Source organism: Pristiophorus japonicus, chromosome 2 (genome assembly GCF_044704955.1).
Source record: "Pristiophorus japonicus isolate sPriJap1 chromosome 2, sPriJap1.hap1, whole genome shotgun sequence".
In the NCBI taxonomy this organism is placed as follows: Eukaryota; Metazoa; Chordata; class Chondrichthyes; family Pristiophoridae; genus Pristiophorus; species Pristiophorus japonicus.
In genome coordinates this window covers 373,354,673-373,369,555 of record NC_091978.1, presented here as the reverse complement: position 1 = coordinate 373,369,555, position 14,883 = coordinate 373,354,673, and the positions used below count along the sequence as shown (strand labels likewise).

The following is a 14,883-nucleotide window of genomic DNA, read 5'->3' as shown; positions in this document are numbered from 1 at the left end:
GGGGGAGGGGAGGGGTGTGTGTGGGGGGGGAGGGGAGGGGCGTGTGGGGGGGGGAGGGGAGGGGTGTGTGTGTGGGGGGAGGGGAGGGGTGTGTGTGTGGGGGGAGGGGAGGGGAGTGTGGTGTGGGGAGGGGAGGGGTGTGTGTGTGTGTGGGGGGAGGGGAGTGTGGTGTGGGGAGGGGAGTGTGGTGTGGGGAGGGGAGGGGTGTGTGTGTGTGTGGGGGGGGAGGGAAGGGGTGTGTGTGTGGGGAGGGGAGGTGTGTGTGTGTGGGGGGGAGGGGAGCGGTGTGTGCGGGGGAGGGGAGGGTGTGTGTGTGTGTGGGGAAGGGGAGGGGACGGGTGGGGGTGTGTGTGGGGGAGGGGGGAGCGGTGTGTGCGGGGGGAGGGGAGGGTGTGTGGGGGGGGAGGGGAGGGGTGTGTGGGGGGGAAGGGGGGGCAGTGTGTGTGGGGGGTGGAGGGGAGGGTGTGTGTGTGTGTGGGGGTCGGGTGTGTGGGGGAGGGGGTGTGTGTGTGGGGGGAGGGTGTGTGTGTGGGGGAGGGGGGAGGGTGTGTGTGTGGGGGGGGGAGGGGTGTGGGGGGGAGGGATGTGGGGGAGGGGGTGTGTGGGGGAGGGGGGAGGGTGTCTGTGTGGGGCGGGGGGAGAGGGTGCGTGGGGAGGGGGTGTGTGGGGAGGGGGTGTGTGGGGAGGGGGTGTGTGGGGCGGGGGGAGGGGGTGTGTGGGGCGGGGGGAGGGGGTGTGTGGGGCGGGGGGAGGGTGGGTGTGTGGGGGGGAGGGGGGGTGTGTGGGGGGGAGGGGGGTGTGTGTGGGGGGAGGGGTGTGTGGAGGGGAGGGGTGGGGGGGAAGGGGTGGGCAGTGTGTGTGGGGGTGGAGGGGAGGGGGTGTGTGTGTGTGGGTCAGGGGTGTGTGGGAGAGAGGGGAGGGTGTGTGTGTGTGGGGGGGAGGGTGTGTGTGTGGGGGGGAGGGGGTGTGTGTGGGGGAGGGGGTGTGTGTGGAGGAGGGGGTGTGTGTGTGGGGGGGATGGGGGTGTGTGTGGGGGAGGGGGTGTGTGTGGGGGAGGGGGTGTGTGTGTGGGGGGGGAGTGGGTGTGTGTGGGGGGGGTTAGTGAGTGTGTGTGGGGGAGGGGGGAGGGGTGTGTGTGGAGGAGGGGGTGTGTGTGTGGGGGGGATGGGTGTGTGTGTGTGTGTGGGGGAGGGGGTGTGTGTGAGGGGGGAGTGGGTGTGTGTGGGGGGGGAGGGGGGGGCTGTGTGGGGAAGGGGAGGGGGTGTGTGTGTGGGGAAGGGGAGGGGGGGTGTGGGGGAGGGGTGGGGGTGTGTGTGGGGGAGGGGGTGTGTGTGTCGGGGGGTGAGTGGGTGTGTGTGTGTGTGGCGGGGGGAGGGGGTGTGTGGGGGTGTGTGTGGGGGAGGGAGGGGGTGTGTGGGGGAGGGAGGGTGTGTGTGGGGGGTGTGTGGGGGATGGGGGTGTGTGGGGGGGGAGTGGGTGGGTGTGTGTGTGTGGGGCGGGGGGAGGGGGTGTGTGTGTGTGGGGCGGGGGGAGGGGGTGTGTGGGGGGTGTGTGTGGGGGAGGGAGGGGGTGTGTGGGGGAGGGAGGGGGGTGTGGGGGAGGGAGGGGGGTGTGGGGGAGGGAGGGTGTGTGTGGGGGAGGGGGGAGGGGGTGTGTGTGGGGGGGGTGTGGGGGATGGGGGTGTGTGGGGGGGAGTGGGTGGGTGTGTGTGTGTGGGGCGGGGGGAGGGGGTGTGTGTGTGGGGGGCGGGGGGAGGGGGTGTGTGTGTGGGGGGTGTTTGTGTGGGACGGAGGAGGAGGGGAGGGAGGTTAATGCAGCAATTGAGCCTGTAAGAACTGGGCCCAGACTGCTTGCTTGCTACAGCTTGTGGTGAAGGCTAAACATTGTGTGTACATTGTATGGACTGGGATAATTCAGTGTTGTCCGATAGAAACGACTGGCCAGTCTCAGGTGAGGTCACAGTGACTCCATTTTAGTCACAGGCCCAGCATTTGGTGGAAAACGCCTCACACGCGATGCGGAACAATGTGCTTCACATGCGTATATTTACTGAATAACCATCGAGCACCATTCAGTAACCAAGGAAGTAAAGGACTCACAACGATCAAATCACACTCGCACATGCACCGATTCACCGTACCATTTACCAACACACGCTCCCAAAGGTTGAAGTTTGAACGGCCTGTTTGTGTGCTGCAGCCTCTCTGTAACTCACTGGCACCGAGCGAATGCTGAGATCACAGACAATCATTGCGATGTGGCGGAGACCCTTGAGTTATATTACAACCTTGTGCACTCATTGTAGGAGCAGAGCTCGTTCAGCTGGGACTGGGGTCCATCCTTTCCTACACAGGGCATCTGGAAAGACATCAGGATTGAGATGTACAACATCTGCCAACTGACGTACCTCACGGCAACCACTATTTATGGTATGAGCATTGTCAATTTCTGCCTTGAGGTTTGTGTTCAGAATTATTTAAAGTGCCACTATATTTCTGTCATTTTTAAAGTTTGAAAGCAATCATTTTCTTTTTATCTGGATAAAATTTTCCTTTTCGTGATCTTTTAACTGTCTTTTAGAATACAACACCTTGCATTCATATAGCGCCTTTAACGTAGTGAAACGTCCCAAGGTGCTTCACAGGAGTGTTATGAAATAAAAAACATTTGCCACCGAGCCACATAAGGAGAAATTAGCGCAGGTGACTAAAAGCTGGGTCAAAGAGGTAGGTTTTGGGGAGCGTCTTGAAGGAGGAAAGAGAGGCGGAGAGGTTTAGGGAGGGAGTTCCAGAGCTTGGGACCCAGGCAGCTGAAGGCACGGCCACCGATGGTGGAGTGATTATAATCAGGGATGGTCAGGAGGGCAGAATTAGAGGAGCGCAGACATCTCGGGGGGGTTGTGGGGCTGGAGGAGATTACAGAGATAGGGAGGGGCGAGGGTCAAGGAGGGATTGGTAAACAAGGATGGGAATTTTGAAATGTAGAAGATTGCAATTCAATTAAGGGATCTGCTTGCCGAGTGCTTTACGAACCTGGAGATTGTCTTTCGCTCATTGCCAGCTGTTATCGTATGGTGTATTTTGCATAGCTAATATTTTAGAAGAAAGATCATTTAATTCTGCTTTTCCCACTGTAGCATGTGGTAGAAATAGCACCAAAGAGCAATAAAACTTACATTTAATTTTAAAGTTCATGACAATTGGGCAATATTAGTTTTTTTTCTGCATTGGCCACCAGCAAATATTCGGCAAGGGTGTAAAAGGATTTGGAGCTAGAGCTTTACGTTAAATTAAATTTCAAGAGTAGAACGCATGGACATGGTCCAAACTAACAGAGTGTAATGACGGACTGATAGAGGAAATTCTTCGCATAAAGTGATCGTACATTGAACGACTGGATAGAGTAGAGGCACCTAATCAATTAACAAACAATTAACAGATGGGGTAAATGGAGTTAAAATACAGATCAGGCATGATCCCATTGAATGGCAGAACATGCTCGAAGGGCTGAATAGCTTCCCGTTCTTGTGTATTCAAAATTTATTCTGTAGAATTTCTTGACAATTAATGAAGGATTCACTAACACCAAATTGTATTAATAGAGCGCCTTTAAGGTAGTAAAACATCCCAAGATGTGTCATGGGAGCGATTATCGAACAAAATTTGACACCAAGCCACATGAGATATTTGGGCAGGTGACCAACAGGTCATTTTTAAGGAGTGTCTTAAAGGAGGAGAGAGAGGTAGAAGAGGCGGAGAGGTTTAGAGAGGGAGTTCCAGAGCTTGGGGCCCTTCTAAGCTGAAGGCACGGTCCTGGATAATTATATGCACTTAGTTTAAAAATTTAAGTCTGATGTACCATTTTTACGTTACTGTTTAAATTTAAAGAAGTAAATTACAGAAAGAGAAAGTTGCCAAAAGGCACACTGAAATGTGCATGTAGATATTAATTTCAGTTAGTTTGCATTTGCTGCTGCCCCTCCGACAGTGCGGCACTCCCTCAGTACTGCCCCTCCGACAGTGCGGTACTCCCTCAGTACTGCCCCTCCGACAGTGCAGCATAGATCTCAGGGCAGGAGGCCCAGTTAGTTTGGCATTTTCACAATTTCAGGTGGAGATTATACATGTGCATTTCTATAATTCTTCAATGACTCCAAACCAGTTTCCTGTGCTTTTATTGCTCTGCTGTGTACAGTAAGAATTGCTACTTAATACCGAGCTTCTCTACTTGACATTTACCTTCACAAGTAAGTGGCTGCTCGCTAAACATGTGGCTTTTTGCTTGAAGCATGTTTTGTTCACACCATTGTCCAGAATAGTGAAAAAAACTCAAGCGTACGGTGTCAGCTGTGGCTCAGTGGGCAGCACCCTCGCCTCTGGGTCAGAAAGTTGTGGGCTCACCTCCCACTCCAGGGACTTGAGCATAACATCTAGGCTGACACTCCAGTGCAGTGCTGAGGGAGCACCGCACTGTCGGAGGGGCAGTACTGAGGAGGGGCAGTACTGGGGTAGTGCCGCAGTGTCGGAGGTGCCATCTTTCGGCTGAGACATTAAACCGAGGCCCCGTCTGCTCTCTGAGGTGGATGTAAAAGATCCCATGGCACTATTTCGAAGAAGAGCAGGGGCGTTCTCCCCGGTGTCCTGGCCAATAGTTATCCCTCAATCAACATCACTAAATCAGATTATCAAGTCATTATATCATTGCTGTGGGAGCTTGCTGTGCACAAATTGATGACTGCGTTTCCTACATTACAACAGTGACCACACTTCTATAAATTACTTAATGGGTTGTAAAGCGCTTTGGGATGTCCTGAGGTTGAGAAAGGCGCTATATAAATGCAAGTTCTTATTAAAAGTCCTGTCACACTGAGCTTTCTCATTGCAAATAAAAGTTGTTGCTGTATCTTCTTGTGGCTGTAAAGTATCTGTGAGCCTGCCACTGGTAGTTGATGAGAAAGCCAGTAACCAGCTAGTTAGTGCCAACAAGTGCTTATTGACACTTTAACTAACGAGGACATTTGCTGTAATTTAAATGCTGAGGCTGTGTTTACGAGCAGCGCGTTTAAACATTGGGAACACTGAGGCTGAGCAGGGTGTGAGCCGTCCCAAGGCTGGACTCTGGCCTTCGGCTCAGTCAGCTGGATAAGCTGCTGCGGTCAGTGGGGTTAAACCCTGTATACATTTCCAAACGTGACCAACCAAGGCAGCAGGTATGCCACCCATGGGATCTACTGGGTTGTAGATCACTCAGCCGTTACCATTTGCTTTTATAGGCCAAGAACGCATTGCAATATAGTTCTAATGAGGGTGGCAATCTTCATTCTTTTGCTGACCTTACATTTATGCCCTCTGGTTACTGACTCACCACCCTGCAGGAAGAGTTTTTCACTACATACTCTATCAAAACCGTTGCATTTTGAACACCTCCATCACGTGTCTGTAATTTAAAACACTGAATATGCAGCATAATAATCTGCATAGTCCAAGTGCTTCATTGATTCATTTAGGAATAAACACTGTTAGCTGTATAAATTTGATCTGTTGCGCTGTGTTTCTGCATCAGAAAACTGAGCGGGAATTCTACACAAATTCAAGAGCACTTCAATACTATTAATCCTGGGCTGCGCAAACTGAGACATTCGCTGTCCGACCAAAAGGGATGGGCCTCTCTCCTGAGGAGACCAACACTTCCAGTGACATGGAAAAGGTCTTCAAAAGCTGAATTGCAACAAGGACCTCATTATGAATATTCAAATAGGGTCGAATTGTTGAAAAATTGGTCGAACTCTCGTTCCCAATGTAAAGAAGTGTCTTTCTTTTCATTTGTAGATGAGGAAACACAGAAGTGGTCTGTGGAGGCAGAGAGTTTTTACGATGTTGTTATCTCCGAGCCAATTGAAGGTGAACTGACTTTTAACATTCCAGCTTTACACACACAACAAACCTACAGAATAGTGCTCGAGAGCGGAGAAGATCGCAGAAGTAAAGTCAGACTGGACATTAATCAGGTGGGAGGTCTTTTTATTATTGAATGCATGACTCAGGAAAGTGAATCTTTCTGTTAAATAACCTAATCATCAACCTTCATCACTGATATACCACCGAATACAGGCATCTTCCACCCCCTCAATTAGAGTTCAGGACTGGAACATCAGGTCCTTCATCGAAACACCTGTGAACCCATGTCGAAGCAAGTCTTCCTCGTTCCAGGGGCCGCCGATGATGATGATGATGGTGACCACCGAATGATTGGTTGTGGGATAAGAACAAGGAGCAGGAGTCAGCCATTCGGCCCCTCGAGCCTGCTCCGCCATTCAGTGAGATCATGGCTGATCTTCTGCTTCAACTCCACTTTCCCGCCCGATCCCCATATCCCTCGATTCCCCAAAATTATAATAAATCCAATGGGGATTTCAGGAGAAACTTCTTTACCCAGAGAGCGGTGAGAATGTGGAATTCACTACAAAAAGGAATGGTTGAGGTGAATAGTATCGATGTATTTAAGGATAAACACATGAGGGAGAAAGGAATAGAAGGATATGGTGATGGGATGAGATGGAGAGGGGTGGGAGGGGGCTGGTGTGGAGCATAAACCCCGGCACGGAGCGGTGGGGCATAAACCCCGGCACGCAGCGGTGGGGTATAAACCCCGGCATGGAGCGGTGGGGCATAAACCCCGGCACGGAGCGGTGGGACATAAACCCCGGCACGGAGCGGTGGGGCATAAACCCCGGCACGGAGCGGTGGGGCATAAACCCCGGCACGGAGCGGTGGGACATAAACCCCGGCACGGAGCGGTGGGACATAAACCCCGGCACGGAGCGGTGGGACATAAACCCCGGCACGGAGCGGTGGGGCATAAACCCCGGCACGGAGCGGTGGGACATAAACCCCGGCACGGAGCGGTGGGACATAAACCCCGGCACGGAGCGGTGGGGCCCATCGGCCTGTTCCTGGGCTGTACACTCGATCATGCTCAATTTCCCAGCATGTATCCTTGGCTGATGAAGCTTTGTACCAGGAGTGCTCAAGAAAATAATTTACCCATCGTTCCTTGGAATCATACCAGCACGGAAGAAGGCCATTCGGCCCGTCGAGCCCGTGTTGACTCTCAGCTAGTCCCACTCCCCCGCCCTTTCCTCGTAACCCTGCAAACCCTCTTCCTTCAGATACTTATCCAACTCCCCTTTGAAAGATAATTATTGCTGAAATGTTTGCTTAATTCCAATTTTAATATGTGTCAGCCGTGGCTCAGTGTGTAGCACTCTCGCATCTGAGTCAGAAGGTTGTGGGTTCCAATCCCACTCCAGGGACTTGAGCACAAAAATCTAGGCTGACACTCCAGTGCAATACTGAGGGAGCGCCGCACTGTCAGAGGGGCAGTACTGAGGGAGCGCCGCATTGTAGGAGGGGCAGTACTGAGGGAGCGCCGCACTGTCGGAGGGGCAGTACTGAGAGAGCGCGGCACTGTTGGAGGGGCAGTACTGAGGGAGTGCTGCACTGTAGGAGGGGCAGTACTGAGGGAGCGCTGCACTGTAGGAGGGGCAGTACTGTGGGAGCGCCGCACTGTCGGAGGGGCAGTACTGAGGGAGCGCTGCACTGTAGGAGGGGCAGTACTGTGGGAGCGCCGCACTGTCGGAGGGGCAGTACTGAGGGAACGCCGTACTGTCGGAGGGGCAGTACTGAGGGAGCGCTGCACTGTTGGAGGGGCAGTGCTGAGGAAGTGCGGCACTGTTGGAGGGGCAGTACTGAAGGAGCGCCGCACTGTCGGAGGGGCAGTACTGAGGGAGCGCCGCACTGTCGGAGGGGCAGTACTGAGGGAGCGCCGCACTGTCAAGGGGCAGTACTGAGGGAGCGCTGCACTGTAGGAGGGGCAGTACTGTGGGAGCGCCGCACTGTCGGAGGGGCAGTACTGAGGGAGCGCCGCACTGTCGGAGGGGCAGTACTGAGGGAGCGCTGCACTGTTGGAGGGGCAGTGCTGAGGAAGTGCGGCACTGTTGGAGGGGCAGTACTGAAGGAGCGCCGCACTGTCGGAGGGGCAGTACTGAGGGAGCGCTGCACTGTCGGAGGGGCAGTACTGTGGGAGCGCCGCACTGTCGGAGGGGCAGTACTGAGGGAGCGCCGCACTGTCGGAGGGGCAGTACTGAGGGAGCGCCGCACTGTCGGAGGGGCAGTACTGAGGGAGCGCCGCACTGTCGGAGGGGCAGTACTGAGGGAGCGCCGCACTGTCGGCGGGACAGTACTGAGGGAGTGCCGCACTGTCGGAGGGGCAGTACTGAGGGAGCGCCACACTGTCGAAGGTGATGTCTTTCGGATGAGACATTAAACTGAGGCCCCGTCTGCACTCAGGTGGACGTAAAAGATCTGGTAATATTTCGAAGAGCAGGGGAGTTCTACATGGTGTCTTGGTCAATATTTATCCCTCAACCAACATCACTAAAACAGATTATCCAGTCGTTATCATATTGCTGTTTGTGGGAGCTTGCGACATTTCCCACGAAACAATAGTGACTACAATTCAAAAAGTACTTCATTGGCTGTAAAGCGCTTTGGGGTGCTCTGAGGCCGTGAATATATAGAAATGCAAGTGTTTTTAGATTTATATTGCGCTACTCGTGTATAAATGTGGCAGACAGTGCTCCACTTACTGGGACTTTATTTTCCAGAATGCTTCTGTTGACCTTTGGTGGCCCAGTGGTCATGGCGATCAGAGCGGATACAACATGACTCTTACTTTCACAGTCAGTGGAGAGTCCCACATTGAGAAGACTATAATGGTCAGTGGTTGCTCACTGTGTGTCTAGTTTAAGTTTACTTAAAAAAAAACACACATTATCAACTGAGTGAAACATTGTGGAAAGATGCAAACTTTGTAATCAATGTGGGATTTCCCCCCAAGCTGAAAACAATTTTAAAATGTAATATTTTTGATCACTGATAATTATACTTTAAAAGAAAATCAGTTTTAACTTTTTAATTCCCTTGCCTTCAAGAAGAAAAGGAAACAATTCCTATTTCTAGTGTCCTGACCTTAATGTCTACCTCAGCTAGAGAGTTAGAGAGTCTAAAATGTAAACTCGGTTCCAGTAATTTTGCTTCAAATCGAGATGTGCTTTACTGGCTATGTCAGGACTTGCACACAATTCTTGCTGCCTTGCTCATGGACATTAAAGCGTTTTAGCATCATGGAGGTCTGCTTCTAACAATCCTCTTTGTGAATCTGTAGAGTATAATCATATTCCAGTGACTGATGGCTAGGATTTTAATTCGGATTCACTGTAGGTATATAAAACAACCTGCAAATCCCAATACAAGAACAAGAACTTGTATTTATATAGCGCCTGTAACGTAATAAAACATCCCGAGGTGCTTCACAGGGGCGATTATGAAATGAGAGCAGGTGACCAAAAGCTTGGTCAAAGAGGTAGGTTTTAAGGAGCGTATTAAACAAGGAGGGAGAAGTGGCGAGGCAGGTAGGTTCAGGGAGGGAGTTCCAGAACTTGGGGCCCAGGCAGCTGAAGGCACGGCCACCGATGGTGGAGCGATTATAATCAGGGATGCTCAAAAGACCAGAATAGGCGGATTGCAGAGATCACAGAGGGTTGTGGGGCTGGAGGAGGTTACAGAGATAGGGAGGGGCGAGGGCCATGGAGGGATTTGAAAACAAGGATGAGTATTTGAAAATTGAGTTATATATTCTAATACTGTGCATGTAAGTTATTTTATTCGTTTTTCCTTTTATGATCTGATGTTTGCCATAGGTCTATTTCAGGACTGTGGAGCTGATGCAGCAGCCTGTACTGGGCTCTCCTGGACTCAGCTTTTATTTTAAGATAAATGGACTCCCAATATTCATCAAAGGCTCAAACTGGATTCCTGCAGATGCCTTTCAGGACAGAGTGACATTCGATGTGTAAGTTTATACATTCACTGCTGATTTATGAGGATGATGGAAATCTATGGCTGTGAGGAGAGATAGAGTTATCCAGGAACAGTAGCACAGTGGTTATGTGACTGGACCAGTAATCCAGGGGCCTGGCCCAATGATCCGGAGACACGGGTTCAAATCCTACCACGGCAGCTGGGGAATTTAAATTCAGTTCATTAAATAAATCTGAAATAAAAAACTAGTAATGGTGACCATGATTGTCATAAAACCCATCGGGTTCACTGATGTCCCTGTCGGGAAGGAAATCTGCCGTCCTTACCCGATATGTGACTCCAGACCCACAGCAATGTGGTTGACTCTTAACTGCCCTCTGAAATGGCCCAGTGTGGCTACCACCTCCTTCTCGAGGGCAATTATGGATGGCAGGCAGTGACTAGTGGGGTACCACAAGGTTCTGTGCTGGGGCCCCAGCTGTTTACATTGTACATTAATGATTTAGACGAGGGGATTAAATGTAGTATCTCCAAATTTGCAGATGACACTAAGTTAGGTGGCAGTGTGAGCTGCGAGGAGGATGCTATGAGGCTGCAGAGTGACTTGGATAGATTAGGTGAGTGGGCAAATGCATGGCAGCTGAAGTATAATGTGGATAAATGTGAGGTTATCCACTTTGGTGGTAAAAACAGAGAGACAGACTATTATCTGCATGGTGACAGATTAGGAAAAGGGAAGGTGCAACGAGACCTGGGTGTCATGGTACATCAGTCATTGAAGGTTGGCATGCAGGTACAGCAGGCGGTTAAGAAAGTAAATGGCATGCTGGCCTTCATAGCGAGGGGATTTGAGTACAGGGGCAGGGAGGTGTTGCTACAGTTGTACAGGGCCTTGGTGAGGCCACACCTGAAGTATTGTGTATAGTTTTGGTCTCCTAACTTGAGGAAGGACATTCTTGCTATTGAGGGAGTGCAGCAAAGGTTCACCAGACTGATTCCCGGGATGGTGGGACTGACCTATCAAGAAAGACTGGATCAACTGGGCTTGTATTCACTGGAGTTCAGAAGAATGAGAGGGGACCTCATAGAAACGTTTAAAATTCTGACGGGTTTAGACAGGTTAGATGCAGGAAGAATGTTCCCAATGTTGGGGAAGTCCAGAACCAGGGGTCACAGTCTAAGGATAAGGGGTAAGCCATTTAGGACCGAGATGAGGAGAAACTTCTTCACCCAGAGAGTGGTGACCCTGTGGAATTCTCTACCACAGAAAGTTGTTGAGGCCAATTCACTAAATATATTCAAAAAGGAGTTAGATGTAGTCCTTACTACTAAGGGGATCAAGGGGTATGGCGAGAAAGCAGGAATGGGGTACTGAAGTTGCATGTTCAGCCATGAACTCATTGAATGGCGTTGCAGGCTAGAAGGGCCGAATGGCCTATTCCTGCACCTATTTTCTATGTTTCCATGTTTCCATGACCAATAAATGCATGCCTTACCGCTGACGCCTACATCCCATGAATGAATTAAAAATATATAAAATTGGAGCTTTAGTGTTGGAGGAAAGGGGTGTATTTCTGGAGAAGCTGAAAATTTTCAGCCTTTCTGTTTAATGCAATTTTCTAAATAATTTATTGTTTATGATTGTTAGCGTTAGTGTTTTCTTAGAAGAATCACTCAACACTCAGGGTCAGTTCCAATGCTGAAGCAGCTTTTATTACGCTCAGCGGGAAGGAAAAACTCAGGACCGTATCCAGGTTTCTCTTCACAGAACAAAGAGTTACATGTACCTTTATATGTTTCACAACAGTTACAAAACAGTTTACTGCAGCTACACAGCCCATCACGGCTGGACACAAGCCAATCACAATGATTATAGATTACATATAGGTTATTTTAACCCAATAGAATTTCCCTTATGTCTCAGGAACCATGTGTTCGTCTTTTGTCAGCTTGGGCTGATTGATATAGGTTCTCTCACTAGTTCTTTCTTCTTGGAGAAATAATTGGTATATAGCCTTGTTTACAGCAAATGGTTTCCCTCTTATCTTTCTTCCTGAAATAATTGGTTTCATGGCCTTGTTCACAGGAGATGGTTTCCTTCTTATCTCTGTCTTCCCAGGCATTCCTACAGTGGGCCTCACAGGGTTATTGCTCGGTCAGTGAACGTTCAACAGTTCACAGTTTGACTACCTGATTTCCCATAATGCCTGGGCAGCCATTTTATGTGTGTGTCCATTTAAGCTTATGTGAGTTTTAAATATCCAGCAGGTGCCTAATGCCTAAGTCTATATATATTTCTACTCTCTACAACAATTCCCCCCTTTCGGTAAAGGGACTAGTCCTAGTCCCCTTTTAACCGACCGTACTGCCTTTATCTGATATTTGTGCACTGCCCGGTACTCCTTGCCTCAACGTGCTGGCCAGTCACGCGGTTTCAGGAGTCCCGGTTGCTTAGATCAAATTAACAAAGGCTAGCTCCTCCCGTCCCCTTATCAAACAGGCTTGTTTAATATCCAGGGAACGGTGATTGGTCCGTTTCCGCCGTTTGTGGCGCCTGCATACCTGGCAGGCCATCACGCCCCATGTTATTGCTAAGATTAATTGTATTCCGACCAGTGTGTGTGAAATAATTCGGATCCATGGGTGGATTTTTACATTTATTCCCCAGTCCCAGACCTTTCTCCACCAACTCTGACTTTGTAAGTCTACCTCGGTATCTTCTTTGATTTTAGTTTGTAGCTGGTGATAGAGTTTTACAGATTGACCCACTCTGAGCCTCAACTCCCGTAATACTTCGGTTAGATGTGGGATAGGGACCTGCTCTGGCTCGTCATAATCCTGTAAATGATCATGGAGCTGATCAGTTACTTCAATAACTTCGGACTTCCGGCGCCTAACCTGGGTGATATGCGCTTGCCCGATCGTGACAGGTCGTAGTGGTGTAAAGCAAAAGTTTGGCTGCGGTATAGGGCACTGCAGGTCATTATACTGGTATGAACGCTCAGTAGTAGAGACGCAGTATCTTCCCCTCCCTCCGTAGCCTGCCCTCGCGAAGTGCATGTGTGCGGGCACTATTTCTAGTACACACCCGTTGGTTCGGTTAAACCCGCACTCGTCTAGTTCCCCTTGGCCCACCGGGTGAGGGCATACTGTGATTTCCCCCCTTTGCTTGCAATCTGCTAGGGAAATCCCAGTAAGTATGTTGTTTCGACGAACGGCAGAGGTGGTGGTTAGGTAGTAGCGTATGGAGACATTTTCCCATATTACTCCGATATTCTCTAGTTGGTATAAGGGGAACGGCCCTGAGTCCGGCGTTGCTATGGGGATCAACAGGACTATCCCTATCCCGGTAGTCCTACCCATCTGGCAATCTGGAATTGCGGGGTATACTCGGGTCAGTCCCTTCAGAGTACAATTATCCAGTGTCTCCCTTTGGTTCGCCAACTGAGCTAAATGTGAACTGTCTATCCAATCGGGTACCTCCCCGCGTTGGATCTGGTCGAGGTTGTGGCGGATCTGTCCCACCATCCACAGACCATAAGCATGACAGAGTTGCCCCTGTCTTTGCTTTATTGTATCTTCTTGTTCTCTATCAATGAGGTGATTGATGGTTTTAGCGTGAGCTTCCAGGACTGAGATGCCATCCAACTGGATTTCGGCACCCTCCTTTCCTAGGTTGGCCTGGTCTTCCTGGTTTTGCTCCACCCTCTCCAATAACCCCTTCATCACCCCTTTAAGCTGTTCTACCCTCTCATTTAGCCCTTGTATGTCTATCGAGTTCACTACGGAGGTTCCTGTATTGAAAACGGTAGCAACATCATTTACTATTTCCCTCTTCACCCTGGGTGCTAACCCCTGTCCCCGGAACTTACTGGCACCCATGGCATCGGCAGCCTGCTGCATTACGACTTTACTTAATACATTGTACATCTTCCTTGACTGTTCGGTACAATATTCCGGCATCTGGATGCCTGAAATATTGATCAGAACAGGCACAATTTCATGTTTAACATTATCATACAATAATTCCCCTTCGTTGTACATTGTAATCCCATTTTCTGGTCCCTTAGTAGTTATGGGACAAGGCAGTTCTTCGGGCAATGTAGTGATTCTTATGGGGCGCGGTGTCGGAGTGGGTGAGAAACATACATACAATTATATTGCAGCCGCCCCCGCCTCCTCGTAATACCCACACAGCCCCATTCCCTTCTTGCGGATGACTGATTGCTGGGATTGTCCCGGAGGCGCGCAAATTATGCCGAAAGTACATTCATCAGGCCCTTTGACATCCCTCCGTTTAATGCATCTGCTCCTTATACCCGTGGAGCACTGTACACATACTCTTATTCTTATTAGGATTCTTATTAAAATAAGTCCTGTCCTTGCTCCAGTCCTTGGCTGCTGGGATGCACATTCCGTCCGTTAAATTAAACAAGACTCCATAGTTCATATAGTTGTTTATTTCCAGCGTGCTCTGCTGTCCGTCGGTGTTGCCCAGGGTACGTGCATGTCACAGGGCTATCCATATTACGAGTAGCGCCGTTCGTATTCCCATTCCGGTAAGTATTATCTGTAATTTTAAACAGACGGCCTGGTCGTCACCAGGGGTTAAGTTTTTTTGCTCTACGAGTGTCCCTGTCACCCTGCAAAATCAGAAGCACAAGGTTATAATCGAACCATTTCGAGCTGAATCTGTAGGGCGTGCGCCTGTGTCTTTACCCACTTAAATATTACCCAAACTCCTATTATGACCAAGGCCAAAGCTATTCCTCCAAACATCGCTGTCTGCTTTACCGTTAGGTTGGGTTTGTGGACTACACCTACCCACCGTGGGGTACATTGGCTCTATTGCCAGAGGTGATGGTGCTATGGCTGCGCACTGCACTATCCGTCTAGACCCGTTATCTCTTCCAGCCTGTTTATCTTAGCTTTTAACTCTTCAATTTGTTTTATTGAATATCTATTTCTTTATTGTATCAGGCAAGTATTATTACATAAGCTA

At 50.1% G+C, this 14,883-nt stretch overlaps 1 protein-coding gene across 10 annotated transcripts in view; it reads left to right on the top strand.

Annotated features, from left to right (window-relative positions):
* manba (mannosidase, beta A, lysosomal) overlaps positions 1–14,883 on the top strand; it is a 122,912-nt gene that overhangs the window by 19,405 nt on the left and 88,624 nt on the right. For all 10 annotated transcript variants that reach the window (XR_011591373.1, XR_011591371.1, XR_011591375.1 and 7 more), the window contains exons 5-8: positions 2,306–2,429; positions 5,829–6,007; positions 8,666–8,776; positions 9,761–9,912. Coding sequence is in view for 4 of the 10 variants with exons in the window: in XM_070873146.1 (XP_070729247.1) it covers positions 2,306–2,429; positions 5,829–6,007; positions 8,666–8,776; positions 9,761–9,912 (566 nt within the window). In the remaining 6 variants the exon portion in view is untranslated. The remainder of the gene's footprint in view (positions 1–2,305; positions 2,430–5,828; positions 6,008–8,665; positions 8,777–9,760; positions 9,913–14,883) is intronic.